At 44.2% G+C, this 20,927-nt stretch overlaps 1 protein-coding gene across 15 annotated transcripts in view; it reads left to right on the top strand.

The window, feature by feature from the left end:
* NPHP4 (nephrocystin 4) overlaps positions 1-20,927 on the top strand; it is a 99,702-nt gene that overhangs the window by 18,784 nt on the left and 59,991 nt on the right. For 14 of the 15 annotated variants that reach the window (XR_005590329.1, XR_005590330.1, XR_005590328.1 and 11 more), the window contains 4 exons: positions 1,580-1,735; positions 12,891-13,027; positions 15,574-15,755; positions 16,599-16,725. Coding sequence is in view for 12 of the 15 variants with exons in the window: in XM_039508892.1 (XP_039364826.1) it covers positions 1,580-1,735; positions 12,891-13,027; positions 15,574-15,755; positions 16,599-16,725 (602 nt within the window). In the remaining 3 variants the exon portion in view is untranslated. Of the gene's footprint in view, positions 1-1,579; positions 1,736-12,890; positions 13,028-15,573; positions 15,756-16,598; positions 16,726-20,927 lie in introns of those variants that run through there. The other variant, XM_039508898.1, reaches the window with a different exon arrangement.

Genomic DNA, 20,927 nt, shown 5'->3' with positions numbered 1-20,927 from the left:
TTTTTGTTACAAGTGCTCCAGTGCCCTGCATCCTACCACCAGGCTGTTTTCCTGTTTGCAGAGATGAAGGGTCCAATCCAGTGCCCATTAGAGTCAGTGGAAGAATTTGCATTGTATTTCCACCTCCTAGTGTGCTAGTCAGACACATGCTTTCCTTTTTTCAAATATCAGCGACGCATGGGGGTTTTCAGTACTAGGATATTAATGATGGCAGCATGACTCCAATATCTGCTGCTAGAAACTGTGGAAAACGTATACACATAATCAGAACAGGTTAAACCAGGGCTAATTTGAATTTTGCAAAACCTTGTTTGGTAGGTTTTTATTTTGCAGATTCACACCTAGGAGGTGTTTGGTTCTCGGTTCCATTTAACTGAACTTACCCAGACTGTCAAAATGCGGGGAGTGAATGTGGATTTGAATACACGGCTCTGGTTGTGGCCCATCTCTAAAACTGACCATTCAGAGAAATAGACTGAGCAGTTTTAGCAACTTTTGAGTAACAGGAATAACTTGTATGTGAGTAATGTTCTTTCCAAGTGCTCAGGATCCCAGCCACTAGAGGCAGTTATAATGTATCACCTAGGAAGGAGTTAGTTTATTTTTTAAAGAAAGCACTCTAGTTTTTCCAGTTTGCATAGGGGCTGCTGTAATGTTCAGTGAGAGAAGCCCATGAGTAACAAATACCTCTCAGCAGCTTGAGAGCAGAGACCATTGTTAGAATGCTGAACGCACTTGGGAGATGCTGGGTATCAGGGTGTGTACCACTGGTTCCTGCATTTCAGCTCCAGAGGGAAACCGAACCTCCACCACAATGTGTTCCCATCAGAATGAATCACTCATGACACAAAGATGTGCAGCAGAAAGATAAAAGGGTCGCCCTTCTGAATGCATGCAGTGAAACGGCAGGAGATGCAGCCGGTTTCACTAGTCCCATCTCATGCTTTACCATGAAGAGGGAGCAAAGTTGGCACAAGAAGTTTTGGGAAGTTCAATTTAAAACAAGTGTCCCAGGGAGCCTTTGCCAGCCGTTAGGAATTAAGATTTTGCCTTTCACTGTGAACTAAGATGACACAGAAATATCATAATGCACCCCAGCTCAGCTGTGTGCAGGCCCTGTTCTGTTCTGAATGGGACTCAGATGCTGGTCTTTTGAAGATACGTCTAGATGGGGACTTGAATAGAACACACAAGATTAAGGAGCAACCTAAACAGGAGCAGTTTGTTGCAGTGCTATTGAAGAAGGGATGGATTTTCTTCTTACTTCTTCACAGCTGAGTGAGAGTAGATCCAAGTAATTTTAAGTTGCTTAATCGTAATCTTCCAGGGCCTGTGCACTGTTTTCACTTACCCCGAAGTTGCAGTATGAGGATTTGTAAGCCCAGAACTCTTAACAAAGCTAAGCCTGAAAAGGCTGCGTGTTCATTAATGACGAAAACAGACTTTTTAAAAACAGGTTTTACATTGCTAATAAAGTGGGCATGATACCACCATTCGATCAGCTTCTCCAACGGGCAGCACCACTGGAAGTCTTTCTCTCTGTGTTTTCTGATATTGCGTAACGTTTCCCCCTCTTTAGAGAATAAATACATGACGGTGATAGAGAACACTCATCTTCAGTACACCTTAAGGCCACACCCGCCCCTCGAGACCATGTATCACCTCTTCCCTGAGAATATGCTGGTGTCTGGGCTGCAGAAAATTCCTGGCTTGCTGCTAACACATGGAGAAACAAGTAAGGGATCCTTTCATTCTGCTTCCTGCATGTGTAAATCAGACCACAGGACAGTAAGCTTGGCCTAGCACACACCAAGCTATAGTGCTCGTGAGTTACTCTGGACTCTGCCAACTTATAGATTTGTGGGCATTTGTATTATCATGGCCTTGGCCTGCCAGACGTGGGGATTCAGCTGGACTTTATCTTACTGGCAGAAAAAAGCCCTGTGAGCTCTCTGAGATAGGCCCCAGGCCTTCTCCACCCATCAGTTATTGCCGGAGGGAGATCTCAAACACACACCAGCCAGTGTGACCATTGTGGGATGGGAAGAGACGAGCCGACCTCTGGTCCCCCCATCAGGGAGTGGGCGAGGGGCTGTGGGAATGGAGAGAAGGGAAGAGGATGCTGAAGGGGATGGGGGAGGGATTATTGCAGAATATCTGGTGCCCAGAAAGCACCGCACGGCACAAATGTATTTATTTATAGGGCCTGGTTCTCCCAGCCGCTGCACCATCACAAAGGGAGGGTCAATGGGCTCATGCTGATGTGAGCCGGAGGTGATTCAGACCCACCCATTTTAAGTTTACGCACATCTTCTGTTGCTGGTTTGTGGTCAAACCTGAGCTGCCAAATGCACCAGCTGCTTCTCGTTACAACGCAACTAGTGTGCTCCTGCTAAATACACCAGGTAGCAGATGTGGGGCCCGAGAAAAGCCTGCCACCGCCTAGCAGACAAAGACATACATTTCCTTGGCACCCGGAGGAACAGTAGCAGTGCAGAAGGCAGAAGGGAGACCATCAGGGAAATGTTACAGTTTTCTCCACCCCAGTACTGTTATTTTGAAGGGGAAGCTTAGGCCAACTAGAAAAGTCGGGTTACTGCTGTTAAATAAAGAGGAGTGTTTTCCGGGGTGTGTGTGTGTGTGTGTGTGTGTCCTGTGTATGGCATGTAATGTGCTCGTATGGGTGTTTTCACTGGGAAGGGATTTCAAGGTGAATGTGGCCTTATTACACATGCGTTTGCTTTCCTCTACTAACACAGCACATCAGTTGCCAAGGCGCTGAATAGATGCAAACAGTGCCTGCAACACGGAGTGTGTGACGCACAGCGTGTGCTGCTGTTGTAAGTGCCAATAGCTAGGGATTATAAATGAGAAATCTAGCCGTGAAAATGTTGTGCTCACCCACAAAAGAGCCACAGTGACACCTCCTCTGAGAAGTAAACAAGAGAAGCAGGATTTTCACATAAACTCTCTCTCTCAGTGGCCATCTGGGCAAGAATCACTTTGACTCAGCTCTTTGCTGAGGTGCAGCCAACCTTGTCAATGGCTAATAAAACAACTTGCAGCCGAGTCTGTTGTGCCTGCTCTTCTGCAGCCTGTTCACCTCCCGGTGGGCATTTCCTTGGGTTTCTTATGGGTTTTAAACTGAAGGTGGGTTTTTATGGACACGTGATGTTTTGCTGTTCGTCACTGGTAGCCCCTTTCCACGGAGGTTAGGGAGCGTTCCCTTGTAAAATGCTAAACTGCAAGCGGTTGGGAAGTGTTTCTTTTCACTAACACGTGATAATGAAAGCCTGGACCATCCCTAGATAAATCTCTGTGGGATCCCTTCCCAGGGTGCCTCTTATTCTGCTGGGGGTGGGAGTGGAGTTTGCCACCCTTCCCATGGATAGGCCAAGGAATGCAGCCAAACTTCATGAATGCCCCCAGGTACGTTGGGAGGTCAGAGCCATCTGCTCAGAGTCTTGCGTCTCTGCACCAGGTCTGGCTCAGTATCCCTTGCCTGCACCCCCATCACCATGGCCCTTTTGGACTCTCCTTGCCACTCCAGTGCCTGGGCCCCACATGCGGGGGCTCGACAGAAAAGCTAATACAACCCTGGCCTCTAATTTTTCACCTAGACTCCATTGGGCGAGAGAGTGGGACTGCGTGCAGTCCTATCTCTGCCCTGCCCACTCTCCCCTACCCACCTTCCCCTGTGCAGACCAGCCTTCATGTGGCCCAGGGGATGGTGCCATATAAGCAGCTGAGCTCGCCTCCTTCCACGTAGGAAGGGCTTGTGGGTGGAGATCCACATTAATGTGTCTGGGGGAGATAAGTCAGGCCAGTTTCAGTCCCTTGGCCTGCCAATTGTCAGGACAGAGGCTAACGCACCATCAATAAGGGTCACAAAGCTAGTTTCTCCTTCTGTTAATGCCTCTGGAATCTCAGCCGACAAGGGAGTGATTGTGACCCGGAGCCATAACCCCACGCCAGACCTGCAGCACGTGTTCCTGCCAGAATCGTTTTCATGCGACTTCCCTCTGGCTGCAGGGAACATTAGCTCTGCTTTGACTGTGGTAGCAGAGCCTGCTAACGAACAGCACGATCAATTATTCATGTCTCACTGCTGCAGCGTATCCCTTGCTTGTAAATAGACACCCCGCAATAATATTTTATAGTTTGCTGATTGAACACTGGAACTGCTCAGCCAGTTTTTACGAACCAACATCTGCTTGAGTTGCTGATGCCTGTCGGAGCAAGGCAGTCTGTGCTGGTTTTATTGGACCAAGTTATGTTATTTTATTATGAATTATATGGGGAAATCATTGGCAAAAAAATAAGACCTAATGGGTTACAGTGTACCTGAGCTCTTCATGATTTATAACCAGATCTCATGTTTATTGCTACATCTTAAAGCTGAGTCCTTTATTGCCTGGCCTCTTTTAATTAGGGCCCTTTACCTGGACTGATGATCCAAGTGTTGGGAGTGAAGATAGCGCTGATTGTGACTAAATACACATGAGGGGTTCTTGTGCATCATGGTAATAGTTGTGTTAACTAGAGGGCTTGTTTAGGTGAGTGAGGATTGCAGAATAGGCCTGTAGGTAAAAGGCACCTTAGATATTAATGTCCATAGATATTTAGTTTTCTTTTTTTTTTTTAGTTCTCAGTCTGCGCATCTTGCTTTTGTGGATCTGAACTGACAAACGCAGTTACAGAGCAGAGATGGGCAAGGAGGCAGGGAATGATGCAGCACAGAGACCAATTGCTATAGGATGGAAACTGGAATGGGCATTCCACTGAAAGAAATGTATACCCAAAGAGATCTCCTCCGGGACAAAGGACCTCTCACTAGAGAAGCTGATCATAGTAGGACTGGGAACAGAACCTTTCAGCAGCCAGCCAGTGTGCTGAGGACTGGCTGCCCCAGGAGCTGAGGATGAAAGTCTGACGGCTTTCAGGGAAAGATTTAAGACCCACCTCTTTGGCATTAGCTTTTCTGAAAAGCCACTGAGAATGGCACTAAAGAAAATAAGCAAACTGTTCTGCCTGTTCTTTGAATGGGGAGTTGGGGGGAAGGGAAGATAGAATAATAATAAGAGGATAAGATCAGGAGCGTCAAAAGCTCAGGAGTCCATGTGGATCAATCATATGGCTTGATATCATCATGTATTACAGCCCATTAATACAGCAGAATCAAAGAGGTACAAAGATAGTTAACAGAATATGCTGTTCAGAAGCTGAAAAAAGCCCATCAACAGCCTAACATGTCGAAGCCCCATACGAAACATCCGCACGACTGCTTGTGCAGCCTGACAAGGCATCAGGTGCCACTTCTGGGAATGAATCATCTGCTAGCATCTGTCTCCTCCACAGAGGGAACGAAAGCACCGGGGGCGTGCTGGATAAATGACCTAATCTGGGCTAATCTTATCCCTGGTGACTCAGCTCTGAAGTGATGGGAACGAGACTAGGGATGAGTTTGTCCTAGTGTGTTTTAAATGATCGCACAGAGACCGCTAAACGGATCTACAGGGAAAGGGAAAGCAAGTGCAATTGTGGATGTGACGAGAAATAATGATTCCTTGAATGTACGTCACACCTTTCATCAGAGGATTCAAAGCTCTTTACAGATATTCATTAGCTGAGACTCACAATCTCTCTATGAAACAGGTAAATATCATCCTCATTTTCAGCAGGGTAAACTGAGGCATTAGAGAGGTGAAGTGATAGTGGCAGAGGAAGAATTAGAACCCAGTATTCCCTGTTCGCAGGCCCCTGCTTTCACCGCTAGACATATTCCTTCCTTCATCAATGTAGCACATCAGAGTAGTAGAGAAATTCTCACCCTGCTTCCCCGCAGCGTATGGTTTCGGGAAGGCTGGAGTCTTCTGGTCAACACATGTCTTTTACAGAGACAGCACTCAGCGCAGCGTTTGAGGCCCCTTGGTGCTACGACACTGCACACCACTAATAATAATGAAGAGAAGGCACGTAGGAGTGAATGAGGAATTTGGCTTAAATTGCTTCATGCAAAGGGTATTGAATACATGGAATAAATTGCCCTGAGAGCAGACTGAAGCAAAGAGTGTAAATTGTTGGAGACATACCTCAAGTTGTTCTGGAGGAGGAGGGGATTAAATGGTTTGGTGAAAAAAGTGCCAAAGGGAATTAAGGTAAGAGAAAATAAAGGGCTAGCAGGGGTAGCCAGCCATTCATCCCCTTTTCGTAAATTAGTTCATTTCTTAAAACCTTAAACATCCACCGGGAGCTGAATAAGCTTGACCATTTGACCATGAGCCCAACCCAGCTCTCCAGTGCCTGGAAGCAGGACTATATAACACTCAAATATTTACACTAGCAATGAAATATGTAGCTTAAAAGCATTTGTAATTTAAGAGAAGCCCCACTGTGAAGCTTTGAAGAGAATGAATTGTTCTTTGGGGGGAAAAAAAGAAAAAAACCCGATCTGGTAGTGTAAAGCTCACCCTGAGCTCCCAAAAGCTCCGGCATATTAATCTGTGCTAATCCGAAACCTCAGGGGAACGTACAGCAACCCAGCAAAATGACGTCAATGGAAGCAACGGCTGCGCTTATTTGAAATAAGATCCTTGTTCCCAGGCAGCATGCCGGGCTTTGCTTTTACAGATGCCTGACTAAAAGGACCAGAACTATTGCGGGGCTGGGGTCTCCCTCTGAATCTGGGATTTCGAAGGACAGTTTCTTCTAAGTGTCTGATCTATCCAGTTGATGGAATGTTAACAGTTGTAATTAACCATTGGACCAGCTTGGATTCCTGGGGACGTGATGGATTTTCCATCACTTGCAGTCTTTAAACCAAGACCGGTTATCTTCCCGAAAGAGCTACTCTAGCTTCACCAGAAATTATGGGTTTGATGCAGAAATAGCGGGTGAGGTTCTTCGGCTTGTGTTGTGAAGGAAGTCAGTCTACATGATACTAAAGTTCACTGTGGGCCTTAACATCTATGAATGGTGCTTGTGGAATCGACTCCACTGGCTACTTGCTCTTATTGGGAAAATAAAAGGGTTCCTAATGTCTAACAAACTGTAACTCTCTAGTTTCAGACGCCAGTTGCCTCTGTCTAGTTATACTGTTTTCTTGAGGTTAAATATCTTGGAAGTATTTTGTACATTCTTTGGAATTTTTGTCTTTCATACAAATGTAATAACAACAGTTTGTATCTTTAATCTTTAAAGGGGACACAGAATCATTTCAATATAGTCCCCCTTTTTGCTAATTGCGTCTCTTCCTGGGAAATGGCTATAGATGAATGATGGACGCTTTAAGTAGTCAGTCAGGTAGTGGAGTCTTAGGAGAGGTCTTTATAGCTTGTTTCAAAGTTCTCTTTGTTCACGGCATTGTTCTGGATAAGTGGAGATTTGGCAAGGGCACTGGGATATGATTCTGGTACACCAAAGCCTTACTAATCTTTACCCATGAATTGTCAGAGCTCTCCATTCAGTGGCGGCTTGGTGGTGACTAAATCCATGTGATTCGGAAAAGTTAAGGGATAAAGACAAGATCATCAGTTCTTCAGTGGTGACTCCCTCTGCTTAGTATCAGGGAGTAGCCGGGTTAGTCTGTATCCACAAAAACAACAAGGAGTCCGGTGGCACCTTAAAGACTAACAGATTTATTTGGGCATAAGACTTCGTGAGTAAAAAACCTCACTTCTTCAGGTGCATGGAGTGAAAGTTACAGATGCAGGCATTATATAATGACACATGAAGAGAAGGGAGTTTCCTCGCAAGTGGAGAACCAGCGTTGACAGGGCCAATTCAGTTAGGGTGGATGTAGTCCACTCCCAATAATAGATGAGGAGGTGTCAATTCCAGGAGAGGCAAAGCTGCTTCTGTAATGAGCCAGCCACTCCCAGTCCCTATTCAAGCCCAGATTAACGGTGTTAAATTTGCAAATGAATTTTCGTTCTGCCGTTTCTCTTTGACGTCTGTTTCTGCAGTTTTTTTGTTCAAGAATAGTGACTTTTAAATCTGTTATAGAATGACCATGGAGATTGAAGTGTTCACCTACTGGCTTTTGTATGTTACCATTCCTGATGTCCGATTTGTATCCATTTATTCTTTTGCGTAGAGACTGTCCGGTTTGGCCAATGTACATGGCAGAGGGGCATTGCTGGCACATGATGGCATATATCACATTAGTAGACGTGCAGGTGAATGAGCCCTTGATGGTGTGGCTGATGTGGTTGGGTCCTCTGATGGTGTTGCCAGAGTAGATATGGGGGCAGAGTAGGCAACGAGGTTTGCTACAGGGATTGGTTCCTGGGTTGGTGTTTCTGTGGTGTGCGGTTGCTGGTGAGTATTTGCTTCAGGTTGGGGGGCTGTCTGTAAGCGAGGACTGGCCTGCCTCCCAAGGTCTGTGAGAGTGAGGGATCACTTTCCAGGATGGGTTCATCAGATCGTTGATGATGAACTGGAGAGGTTTTAGCTGGGGGGGCTGTATGTGATGGCCAGTGGCGTTCTGTTATTTTCCTTGTTGGGCCTGTCCTGTAGTAGGTGATTTCTGGGTACCCATCTTGCTCTGTCAGTCTGTTTCCTCACTTCCCCAGGGTGGGTATTGTAGTTTTAAGAATACCACAGCTACCACATGCAGAGCTTCACAATGACATGGTTGCAATAATACAGCTCTGGAGATGCCAGGTTGCCTTGTGAGTGCATTAACTGTGGCTAGTAAATAGCCAGTAATCTGAAAAGCTGGAGTAGTGCCACTCTTCATAATGCATGTCTCCAAAGGATTTTCTTTTCCATTCTCTCCCGTTGCTCCAGACTTCGGAGCTCCTTGCTCTTGCCAGCAGGAGGGAGACATCATTTCCCTGCATCTTTAGATGATTTCCTCAGTGTATAGCCCAGTATCCTTATACATCCACTGAGATCTGCCTCTAGCTGCAGAGCATCAGACCCATCTTGTGGCAGATGAGGGGAACTGTGTTTTAGGCATTATAGTCACACAAAGCCTTACCAAGCTGCCTGCTGGGTTTTACTTGCAAATTCAGCTACCAGTCAAACGATTGGCAGAACAATCAATCAAACCAGTACATTGATAGGGTGAAAGGTACCTTGCAGGGAAAATTTAGCTTGCTGCTTCCTGCTCCTCTTTGTTTTCCCCTGTAACCCTAAATCAGCCGCGCATTTGTACCGGGTAGGTACAAAGCAACAGAGTCATGTGGCACCTTATAGACTAACAGATGTATTGGAGCATGAGCTTTTGTGGGGGAATACCCACTTCATCAGACGCACGGGTAGGTACAGTGTGGCGGGGAGATAGACACTAACCGTCATGCAGAGGAAGAATGGTTCTTTGCTTGGTGGTAAGGAAGTGCACTCAGCATCCTCCTTCCAGACACCAGCTGATCACCTGGGGCTGTGCATCTCCACTGCTCACCTACATACAGCTCAGCTGAGGTAAAGGTGCATCAAGGAGATTTGTTATAAGGGAAAGTCCAGCTGAGTTCCATACACCCTCCCCAAGACCATGGCCACACAGTTAGCAATACACAGCCTCTTGTAGTCACACTCACACAGTTGTCAGCCTTCATAAACCAGAGTTTGATCAGCTACAGCCTGCTGGGGGTGGCCTCTGAATTTGACTAGCAGTGGAAAGTGAAGCAGTTTGGAGATTGAAGACAATGATGAGAGACACAATCTCTCTCTGACTCCAAGTCAGCAAGGTACTTAAGCACATGCCTAACTTTAAACCTGTGAGTAATCCCTTGGAAATCCTTTCTATTGCCTTTAACATCTTGACTTTCAATTAATTTAATTTAATTCAGTCATTCATTCAGTGAGGCTACTCACATGCTTAGAGTTAGGCATGTGCTTAAGTTCCTGGCTGAACTGGGGCCCTGAATAAGGTTAGTCAGGGATATTTGTAAACATCTGACTTCAGTATAAATGTAGCAGTGTTATTACCAAATAGGCCAGCAGTACACAAGCATGGAGCTGTTCATCCTGCCTATTCCCTGTCACCTCATTGCTTTCAGTTAGTTAATTCACTTTTAAAAGCCTAACAACGTTGCTAAAACAAGGCTAGTGATTTCTTGCTGTTTGGTTGTCAGGAAAAGCTTTGTCCGGAAAAGTTAACAAGTTCCACTTCTTTCTGCTCTTCTCCCCTCTTTGCCTTAAGCAAAAGAACTAAGCAATAAATGCTGCTTTGAACCTGGACATAAAGGAACAGGGTGGTTGAAATTGGTTTAAAATGGGCAATTTAAACAAAACGTACCCTGTAATTTGATAGACTGACTCTTCCGATAACAGAGTAGATGAAATCAGGAAGGTATATTCGGTTTCTAAAATCAAATTAAGGCAGATTCTCGCTTCACTAGCACTAATTTGTTATGAACTCCCTCATTCCTCACAGTTCCTGCAGCTCTGACTAGCCCTGAGACATTGTATTATTGAATTCTATTGTCAGCCCCTTTATAGACTTCAGCTTTTCCTTTTAAGTACGTAGTGTAGGTTTGTTAATGCTTAACTGTGAGTCATGTGGAGGAGGATAAAATCTTATTCAGGTGCCTTTCTGTGGAAAAAGCTCTTAAGGAGGGTGTTCCTACCTCTTAATTTTTGCTTATACTTCCCAAAACTTGCAGCCCCCTCCAGTTCCTGCAAGGTGGAATGTCGGCAGTGACTAGCATTGTAACTTGCTTAGCCTTGTATTTTTAGGGCAAGAGAAAACTCAGCTGTGATTAAAATAAAACGGCTGGAGTTCAGAATACCTGCCATAGGCTTGTCTGGTGGGAAATATATGGGTGATAGTCACCATGGACTAAACTGTACAAATCCCTCCCTAAAACTTGTGGGTATTGGAAGTCAGAGGAACTACTCTTGTGAATAAATGCTCACTCAGGAGAGTAAGAGTTGTACAGTCCAGCTCTCTCGGGTGACAAAGGGATATTTATATGTTAATTACTGATATTATTTTAATAATGGGGAAATGGTGGAGTTGGTGGGACCCTGCAGTACCAAGATCCATGGAAATACTTATGCATAAATAAATGGTTCATTATTTATCTATTTGCATATTTAATCTAGCAATGATCTCTGAATTTCTAAATTTGCATGAAACCTTGGTCTGTTTGCTTAGGTGCTTGGAAAGGTCATGGTTGCAATTGTCAATGCTAGAGACTGTCTGTTCCATTTTTAACAGTTTCTTCTACATAGCTTCATATTTCATGCCTTTCCTGTGACCCTCGGTTCAACCTGTCTTTCATCATCACCGAGCCTAGCTCAGCTCTCTGCCCATTAGCAAAGGGCAGCCAAAACAGAGTGGAGTATGGGGTCACTCAATTTCAGTTTTCCTTCCAAGCCTTGCCATGCAAAACTTTCTAAATCTGCTGTTGTCACTCTACCACTCGGCACTCAGAGAATTTGCACAGCTTAGAGTTGGGTTTATCCTTTCTGGCATTTCCCCCCAGGCAGTCTTGGTAAGTGAAATGTAATTCTGTACAACAGAGTAGCTGCAGGTCTGGGTTATCTGAAGCATGTGTTTGCCTTCCTATCTAAAGGACTCCAGTGTGATCCCTCCTTCTGCTATTGCCAGCAAAGTTGAGGGGATCGGTCAAAGTAATTCTCCCAGGTACTCTTAAACATCCACTACTTCCCTGCTCTCTGTCTCAAAACTCTTTGCTTGCTGCTGCAAGTTTAATAAACACTCTGCTCAAAGCCAGTCTGGATTCATGGAGCAGATCTGAGCCATGTGATTCTAGCCTCTCTTAATCTAGATCAGTGGTTCTCAAACTTTTGTACTGGTGACCCCTTTCACATAGTAAGCCTCTGAGTGGGACCCCCCCTTATAAATTAAAAACACTTGTTTATATATTTAACACCATTATAAATGCTGGAGGCAAAGCGGAGCTTGGGGTGGAAGCTGACAGCTCATGACCCCTCCATGTAATAACCTCCCGACCCCTTGAGGGACCCCGACCCTCAGTTTGAGAATCCCTGATCTAGATGAATGGGTATCTTGGGCTAAAGAAGACTCTCTAGTGATACCGTGACCTGCTAGAACAACAGAAGTCAGGAGAGAGATGAGCAATGGACAGCTGTATTCAGTTTGTGTCATCCTTATCCTGTTCTTGCTCGTTGGCTGCTCTGGATCGGAACGTTGATTTCATTTTTGGAAGTAGTGGCCTCGTGCATATAAAAAGTTGTGATGCAGCTGGGAGGGGAAGTAAATAACCCAGGAAGGGGCTAGTCCAGGGAACAAGAAGGGCTTATTCTTCCACCCCCAATATTTTTGGCTGTCACATATTCCCCCATTGTCCTTTCCTTGAATATGCAACTGCAAGTGCATTCCGCCCATTGCAGCTCATGCTGGCGCTTGACTATGCATTCTCCTCAGATTGCTGTGTGGCCCTCTAGCTCTCTCTCAAGCGGGTGCATAGAGATAACTGCTGTGGACTTGGGGCTCCCCACCTTGGTACCAGTTAAATTATCGGGCTGACTTGTTGGCTTCTCTGTGTGTTAGACTCAGGATGGTTCACAGCAGATGTAAGAGGAGGAGGAGGGGTACAGCTGGCTTTCTTTCTGGCAGGAGAAGAGTGTAAGACTTGAAAAGAAACTAAGCTGAGGAGGTAACAGACGTTCCTTTGCCTTTATAATCTACATTCTTTTAATGACTAGATTGTAGAATTTGTTTCTGGAGGCATTTTGAAGGAGAAAATAGACTTCTCCCGAAGTTAGCATTTGTTTATTAATTTTAGCTGTGGAAAGATGGGCTCATTATTGTGAGTTCCATGTGAGTACCATGTATTTCAGCTGTATTGTCTGCTTTGCTCAGAGAATGGGATTGAATATCAAGGCCATATTTTGTGATATTTTTACATTCTTTGGGTGACTGCAGTGTAACATATGACTGGATGTCTTTTCAGATGATTTCTTTCGAAAACCCCACCTCATGAAATCAGTCACGTGGTACTTGGATAAACTGTCCATTAATTTGTACCCTTCATTAGAAAAATTTGAGGAAGAGCTGCTGGATTTACTCAACAGTGAGCGTTTACTTAAGGTACTGTAAATATCATGGCAACGTTAGTAACTTCTTTATCATCTCAGTATTTTTATCATGCTAATAAACTGACATTGATAAGAAGGTTTTCATCTAGATGCATATTAATAGCTTTGCTAGGAACTGAATAAACCATATCTATGAATTACTTTGCTTACCATTGAAGTGCAAGCTCTGGGATGAAACGTGGTAGCTGTCTAACTGCACGGCAACACTACACAACAGTTCAGAGCAAGGTGTGCAGAATACCTTCTCTAACTGAAGGGTTGTGTAGGGAGGTGCAGTATGATTGGCCAAGTGAGAACCTGGCCAGGATTCAGAGAGTAACTTCCCTATACTTGTGAGAAGCACCTTAGGAAATGTAACGACCACAGACAGCAAGACCTGGGTCTTACATCTTTTCCCAAAGACTGCACCGACTTCCCTTTAGCCCGATGGCGAGGCACTGGCTCCGTACTGGCCAAGGGCAAGAAGCACTGCCTAGTGAATGGCCACCACAATTTTCTAAAGCCTCCAGGCTCTCTCTGAGACTCCCAACCCTGTAATGATCTGCCCCAGCCTTGCTTCAGTCATGGTGTCTGGCCCAGGAATCTTCAGCTACAAGATGGAGATTCTCCGTCAGATGCATTGGCAATAAATTATAGTTAGTGAGCGCTGGCATATCCTTGTCTGGCATACTTCTCCCATTTGTTAAGGTGAGCAGGTGCCACTTTACCTGTCTGCAATGGCTCGTCTTGATACGACTGGTCTCAGACTCTGTAGCCAGACAATGGACAGGACTTGTACTGAAGAAGCCTTTGCCCTGAACAGCTCAATCAGTGTGGGGTTTGTGCAAATGCCTAAGCCCTGCAGTATTTGGAGGTAACCCAGGTAGAAGATATGCATGTGTAGCTGCCAGTTTTGGGATAAGTTTTATTTCTGACTAAGTCAGCAGTTCACTGAGCGTGGTATTGGCATTGCCTACTGCTGATGTTATCACACATCATTTGTGTTATAAATCCCTGCAGTAGCTAAAACGGAGGGATTAGGTACAAGCTCCTGATTCAGTATTTAAAATAATTGTTCAGGGTCTTAAAGCACAGCCATTTCCCTTGAAATATAGAAATACCACTGGCCAAAAGAGGAGCTATTTCTGCAGTGCCTCCAGTTCTTGGTACTGTTGGCCTCCCCAGGATTAAAAAAAAATCCCTAAAAACCAGAGAAGCAAAAAAATTGCATGTTTGCACGATGAACTGCATTGTCCTCTGTCTGTGCCCATCTTACATGACAGTGATTTACCACTTACCCTGTCCTAGTTGGAGGAATGTGAAAGGTTTAAAATTAGCAGTGGGCTTGGGGGGTTTTTTTGGTTGGGTATTTTGCAACAGTTACAGTACTTTTGTTTTTTTCCACACAATTATTTTGGAAACTTTCTAAAATGAGAGAGAGAAAAAACAGGCGATTATTTTAGTTTTAAGGAGCAAACAAGGAGAAAGTACATTAACGCTATTGCTTTGTTTTTGTATAGAACAGAAACATTTCTACAAATGGCACTAGCACAAGATTGCTTTAGGGATAGTGTGCTAATTTTCCACCATGAAAGTAATTTTATTATCTTTTAGCATTTTACTTCTTGGTTTTCTTTTTGATCATCAGAAAGCCGTTCTCCGTGGTTTATGTTTTGAATATTCAAACACTAATAGGTTGCAGTTTGGTCAACTTGTTTTGATTAATGGGAAGATAAAGGAACTTTAAGGTTTAATGTTCATTTTCAAATATCATATAATTTAGTAAGCAATAATGACCGGGAGAAAAACCCTTGTTTGTTTGTCATACTTGCTGTGGATTTTCTGTTAAGATAAAACACTTTAATATCTAGCAATCACTCTGGGGCAGGTTCCATTTTTATGACTTTATGATTAATTGCCCAAATTTTCCTTCCTAATCTTCCAAATGCCACTTCATTGGCTAGAGGCATGAGAACCAGGCAAAGAGCAAACATAACTCACAGATGAAAATGGATTTGCAGGGCTCTGCTCCATGTCGTACTGTGCAATGTCCCATGTGAGGGCTTTAATCTCGCCAGGCGCCAAGCGCTTCAGCCCTGACCCGTCAAAGTACTTACGCATGTGCTTAAATTTAAGCACAGGAGTAGTCCCATGGATGTGACTAGCACTACTTGCATGCTTAACCATGTTAAAAAGGAAAGGTACACTTTTCCAAGGCCACTATGGGGAGTCCCCGCTGGCCAGATTTGGGAGGCGGAGGCAGGAGCTGAGCACCACCTATGAAGTGTGTAGCCCATCCCTAGGCGTGGTCGCAATGTTAATGCAATGGTCTTCCCAGCTGCTGCCAGCAGAGATGGAGATGGGGCTGGGGCCATGGAGGCTCAGGGCTGCTCCAGCCGTAATGCTGGAGCAGCTTCTGCAGTATTGTCCCACTGCCATTTCTTGGCTGGGGGAAGGAAGGGGAGGAAGCCCAGCTCCCAGCCCATTGCTGCGTGTTTCCTGTGGGGTTGATTATTTCAGCCTGTGATGTAACCTTGGTGAAATGGGCCCGTTTCCCAGGATAGCTCCACAGTGGATGGGAGCGAAGTGCTCATTCAGGAACGACGGCTGCACATCGGGGTCCACAATGGCTTATGCTTCGTTCAGACGCCTCAGGTGGTGGTGGTGGTGCCAGAGGCCGAGGTGGCTCGGGGGCGCTCGGCCAGCTTCCACAGGAAACAAGGCCTCAGCGCCAAACCAAGGTACGAGGTGAAAGGACCAGTAACTGCTGAATAGTGGCTGGTTTCTTCTGCTTTTGGCTACACTACGGTGCCCCATGTCACTCCTCTTGTCAGGGGCAGATGGGCTGCAGTCCACAGGGCTAGAGCAGCAGACGGTTTCCCTGCCTGCCCTCCCTGGATTTCAGTTCCCAGAAATCAGAATTGGAAAATGGGCAGGGCTGAGGGAGCAAGCTCATTACCCATCCTGCCTGGCGCTGAGCTCCTTCCCATCTCCAGAGGGATCCGAGGAGTTTGCAGATTCAGGTCCCGTCCAGCCCATGCTATTATGGGTCGGCGGGGCTCTGAACGACTCGTCCTTTTCTTAAAAAAGGCCATGGTGTTTTCGAGGTGGAGCAGCCCCCAACAAGAAGTCTTGGTGTTCGAGAGAAGAATGTTTCTCAGGGGCTGGTGGTGGTTGGCCTGCTACAGTTCAGCCATGTTCTTCGGGCTGTATTAAGCCTTTACTGTTCAAATGTCAGTGAATTCATTGAACTTGTAGGAGTGACTCTAGAAGCAGTTTTCCAAGGTCTGTATCAGGTTTGCTCTTAGATTGTAAGATCTTTGGGGGGAGGGGCCATCATTTTGTTGTGTGTTTGTACAGCACCTAGCACCATGGAGTCCTGGTCCATGGCCCGGGCTCCTAGATGCATGCACAATACAAATAACAACTTACAGTGATTTCTAGAACTGTGCTCAATGCCACGCAGTAGCCACAGATCACCAGGAAGGAATGCAGGGCAGCTGGGATCAGCTGGAAGCTCATTTCTGCAGGACTATAATAAACAGCCCCTATTTAATCTTTCGTTTTGTTACATTCCAATGCAGCATGGTAGGTCAAGCTCTGGTTTTGAGAAGCCGCATTCGTTTGACCGAGATGGTCCGTCACCCAGCGTTCGCAATTGTCTTCCAGCTGGAGTATGTCTTCTGTGCACCAAGTGGAGCTGACAGGAAGGTAAGAATGAACGTAACACTTACGAATAATTGTTTCTACTACCCATTTTGTCCTGAAGGATCCAAAGTGCTTACAAACTATGCATGTACTGTGTCGCTGACATAACTAGTCATACATCATATTTTTCCAAAAGACCACAATAGCTTCTTGACGCTATTCTGGTTCATCGGTGACATTTTTAGCCTTTCTGTGTTTAATTATTAAAGAACATAAATCTGTACCTGATAGCCCAGAATGCTATTGTGTAACTATATATTCTGACCAAGTTTTACAATCCTCTGTTATCGAGACAATAGACAAATGGCACCTTCTGAGCAATTCTTGGCAGCTGTATAATTAATGCAGGTATTTAAGACAGGTGCCATCTATTGAACAACTCCTTATGAAAAGGTTAAGATGCTGAGCCCTGTAAAGAAAAATTGAGTAGTTTCTTGCTAATGCCTGGCTTTCTAATTTTTGAAATGCTGAATTGTACTGAATGTCGTCTAGCTGGATGATAATTTTAGCTCCTTCAGCCGACTAAACTAGTATTCTCAGAGAGAAAAATTGAAGAGACAGATACTTGCAACTCAAAATTATTGGTTACATTTATTGTAATGAAGCCATTCTTCTCAGAACTGCATTGATATTTTGTTTTATCACCAAAACAACTTAAAATTAAGCTCAGAAACAGGTGTGTGGAAAGTTTTCAATGTAAAAAAGGTCTGGAAATGATAGACTGTTTGTTGAAAGCTTGACCTTCTGGTAAAGTGAACAAAATGATTCAGATAAAAAATATACATTGTGCGACATCTATACTAAAGACAACTTTAATACTGCATTACAGTGCAACCTTTGATATACAGGAGGGGCAATGAGAATTTATACCAGGGGAAACCTGTTTTCAAGAATCTTGAAAGAAACATTTTTGGATCCTTATGACTCAGAGCTGTGTCACAAGCTTAAGGTTTTCCAACCCCCATGGTAAACTTCTAAACACTGAGCTGAGGTCCCCAAGAATATTTGTGATGATTTACAGCTGTTTCTGAGTGTCACACACTGTGAGTTCTATGTTAAATTTGGTTGCTTTTAAGTCTTCTCTGAAATATTTAAGCCACGGTAGGCTGTTTTGGCACATACGCTCCCCTTGCCTTGCTTTTGAGGCTGTATGATACTTCATAAATTCTCTCTGATGGAATGGTTTCATCGTAACAGAGTACTGGATTCCAGCTAACAGCCAGCCAATGTTCTTTCTTCAGTACAGAGTGGAAGTCAAGTGTTCCAAAAAGGAAGATGTGGATCTTCCCAGAAATTGCTGACATTGTAGAACAAAAAGACGTTGAGCCCCTGGCACCGAAAACTCCCATTGACCTCAATGTGTGCAGAGCCAGGCTCTTTCTTCTTAAAACATTTGTTGTTTCATAAGGTGCTCTTGATTTGGGCACCTAGGGTATATAGGCTTAGGAGTTCTCATCTCACACACTCCAATTTCAGCAGTGGTTCAGTGTTTTGTGCTTTCTTTTGTTTATCAGATGAATTAGAAGTTTTACTTACTGTAACGTATTGATCCCTATTGATAATTATTTCTAGCACATTTAATCCTTTTCATTAATACAAATGATCACTGGGTCTTAGCTCTTGAAAATGTACTTGGTAATGCTCTGGTTTTCCTCCCTGTTGCTTTTTTTCACAATACATCACTCTTGAGTAGCAATTTACTTACCCAGTAAGCACACTGATGAAAGAAAAACAAAAATTTGTTCTTTAAAAATGACTATTGACTAAAAATCTCAAATTTGCAACATAGATATTGAACACAGACCCGAAGAAAGGCACCCTAAACAAAGTGATCCTTCAAGACTGTACAGCAGACTTAGCGTATTTCTTTTGGTGAAAATTCCAAATGAAATTGTTATTGCTCATTATAGATTCCTCTGCTTTTATTAATTAAATTATCTATCTTAATCCCTGTGTGTCACTGATCTTGCAAATTGGAAATTTTGATTATATTTGTCATGTTAGCCTACAATGTTCTGCACTTAGCAGCTCTGATTGTCTCACGGTGAAACTATTGAAATGTCTTTATTTGTTAACCAAAAGGTCACTTTGCTTTGTGACAGCAGCAGCGCCTTCATGCTCCTGCTTAGCATTGCATGTCCTTCTCCTTCAGTCCCCCAAACCCCTCAGGCAATGGCTTCTCCTTCACTCTCTAAACAAAGTCCCAGAAGATAAGAGCTTTGGTTTCCTAGTCTTCAGTTCATTCTCTTCTGTGGACTTTACAGGCCCTCAGTTAAATATGGAAGTGGCTTTCTATTCCATTTTATTTTAGGCGCTTTTAGGAACAAATACGGTCGAGAAGCTGATTGGGCCTTGACAGCTGAGTTGCTTGTGTGGCATGTCACTAATTCACTACCTGGAGATTGCTGTTGTCTATTTACCCATTGTCCTATTCTGCACGTGGACAGTGGCTTGAACGTAGAGCTCAGCTGGCCCCCCAGCATCTCAAGCTGCCTCAGGAATGTCTGGGCTGCGGGATCTGTAACGGAATCCTTTGGTTGCTAGTGAAACACGGAAACACTCATACTATTGGTAAGAGCCACTAACAACAGCCCCCACCCCTCTCGTGCCTAATGGGCCTTCACTTCCCTCACAAGATCTCACCATTGCAAACAAAAGTGCAGCTGCCCCTTCTCCTTAGGTCAATACAGATGTAATGAGAATTGTCAGGTGAGGCATCCTGTGAATACGTGATTTCTCAGAGGATTTGTAATGGTCGGAGGTGTCATGCAGACCATTGTCTGCTAATCAGATAGAGTGCACGAGGCGTTGAGACTCGAACTCACAACCTGGTGTGGCTACAGTGTAGATTGGAGAAAAACCACACTAGCTCTGCAGAGGAGGAAAAGAGAAACGGTCACTGTTGTTCTGACTCTTGGTAAGCATTCAGGAAAGAACCCGGAAAGATAGACAGTGAGCAAAGGAGCTGGGTCAATAGCTCAGTCACTCATGGATGTCAGAGACGTGTCTAAAATGTTCCATCCCGTAGAAAGAAGCTACCCAACATGTTAACCTTTGATGCCAGCCATCATTGGCTCTCAGGCCAATTTGACCCTTTCTTTGCTATTGCTGAAGGGAGTGTTGAGTGAGGCTAAATGTTAAAAGCTCCTTGGGCTTATTTGCCTGTTAATATAATTGGGCACCGCAGCTCTATACTGTTCTGTACCCCCTTTGATTTGCAAGCTAGAAAGTAGAGCTGGTCAAATTAAGAGCTGCAAATCATATTAGCTGGGAATTTAGTTGCTTGTTCTGTCCTTGAATGATTCATGCTCTTGACATCTGTGCATAAATCCATTCTTAAGTATTCTCCAGGTAGTTTGGACAAACAGTTTTCAGCCTGTGGGTTGTTTGGTTCAGTTACTCTATTCACTATTCATTATATTGGTCACCCAAATCGCATGACGTTGCTTGTTCTCCATATCTGGGCCACTGAACCTTCTTAGAAAGGAGAATAGCAAATAACCTCTCAGGCACATAGAAGTATGTTTGTGAGGCTCAGCCGTTCCCCAAACACTCATGTGAACAAAACCTGTTTGCGTCAGTCTTTTAAAGGAGCGAATAGTAAGGTATCAGGAACATGGCAAAACTGAAGAGTACTACAGAATTCGAACACATGTGCATAAACACAACTTTTCAGGATTCACCCCTCTCTTTAGAAAGTGGTGGTTGTTTCTTAGAGCTTGATCCAACACCCATGGAAGTCAATGGAAGTCTTCAGCAGGAGTTAGATCAGGCTCTTAATGTGGATCCCTTTGTGCTAAAATCATAACTAATTGAGAATCTGACTCCCACCTAGTGTTGATCTAAATATTTAACATTATGTTGGAACATTATAAAACCTTGAGCAAAAATTGTACTTGACTATGAAGTGTCTTTCAGAATCAAACAATAGCTCCTTTTGTAGCTCACATATTGCTTCTAAAGAACTATTTCAGTCTGTAGGATAGAAAGGCAAATATCGCCCATCAAAATGACAAAGTGCTTTTCAACGTCCCACATGTAATGTGGCACAAATGGGCTTATGAAATCTTTCTAATTATATGTTAATTTTTTCCACTATAGATGGAGAAACCTAGCCTGCAGCAGTCCTGGAGTGCTTTGGCAAGCTCATTTGGAGAATTTCAGCTTTTAAAAAGCGAATTCTTCTTTAGGTTTTAGCACAAAAT

This window comes from Mauremys reevesii, linkage group 21 (genome assembly GCF_016161935.1).
Source record: "Mauremys reevesii isolate NIE-2019 linkage group 21, ASM1616193v1, whole genome shotgun sequence".
Lineage (NCBI taxonomy): Eukaryota > Metazoa > Chordata > Testudines > Geoemydidae > Mauremys > Mauremys reevesii.
The sequence above is the reverse complement of the archived record's forward strand: the minus strand, read 5'-3'. Positions and strand labels throughout refer to the sequence as shown.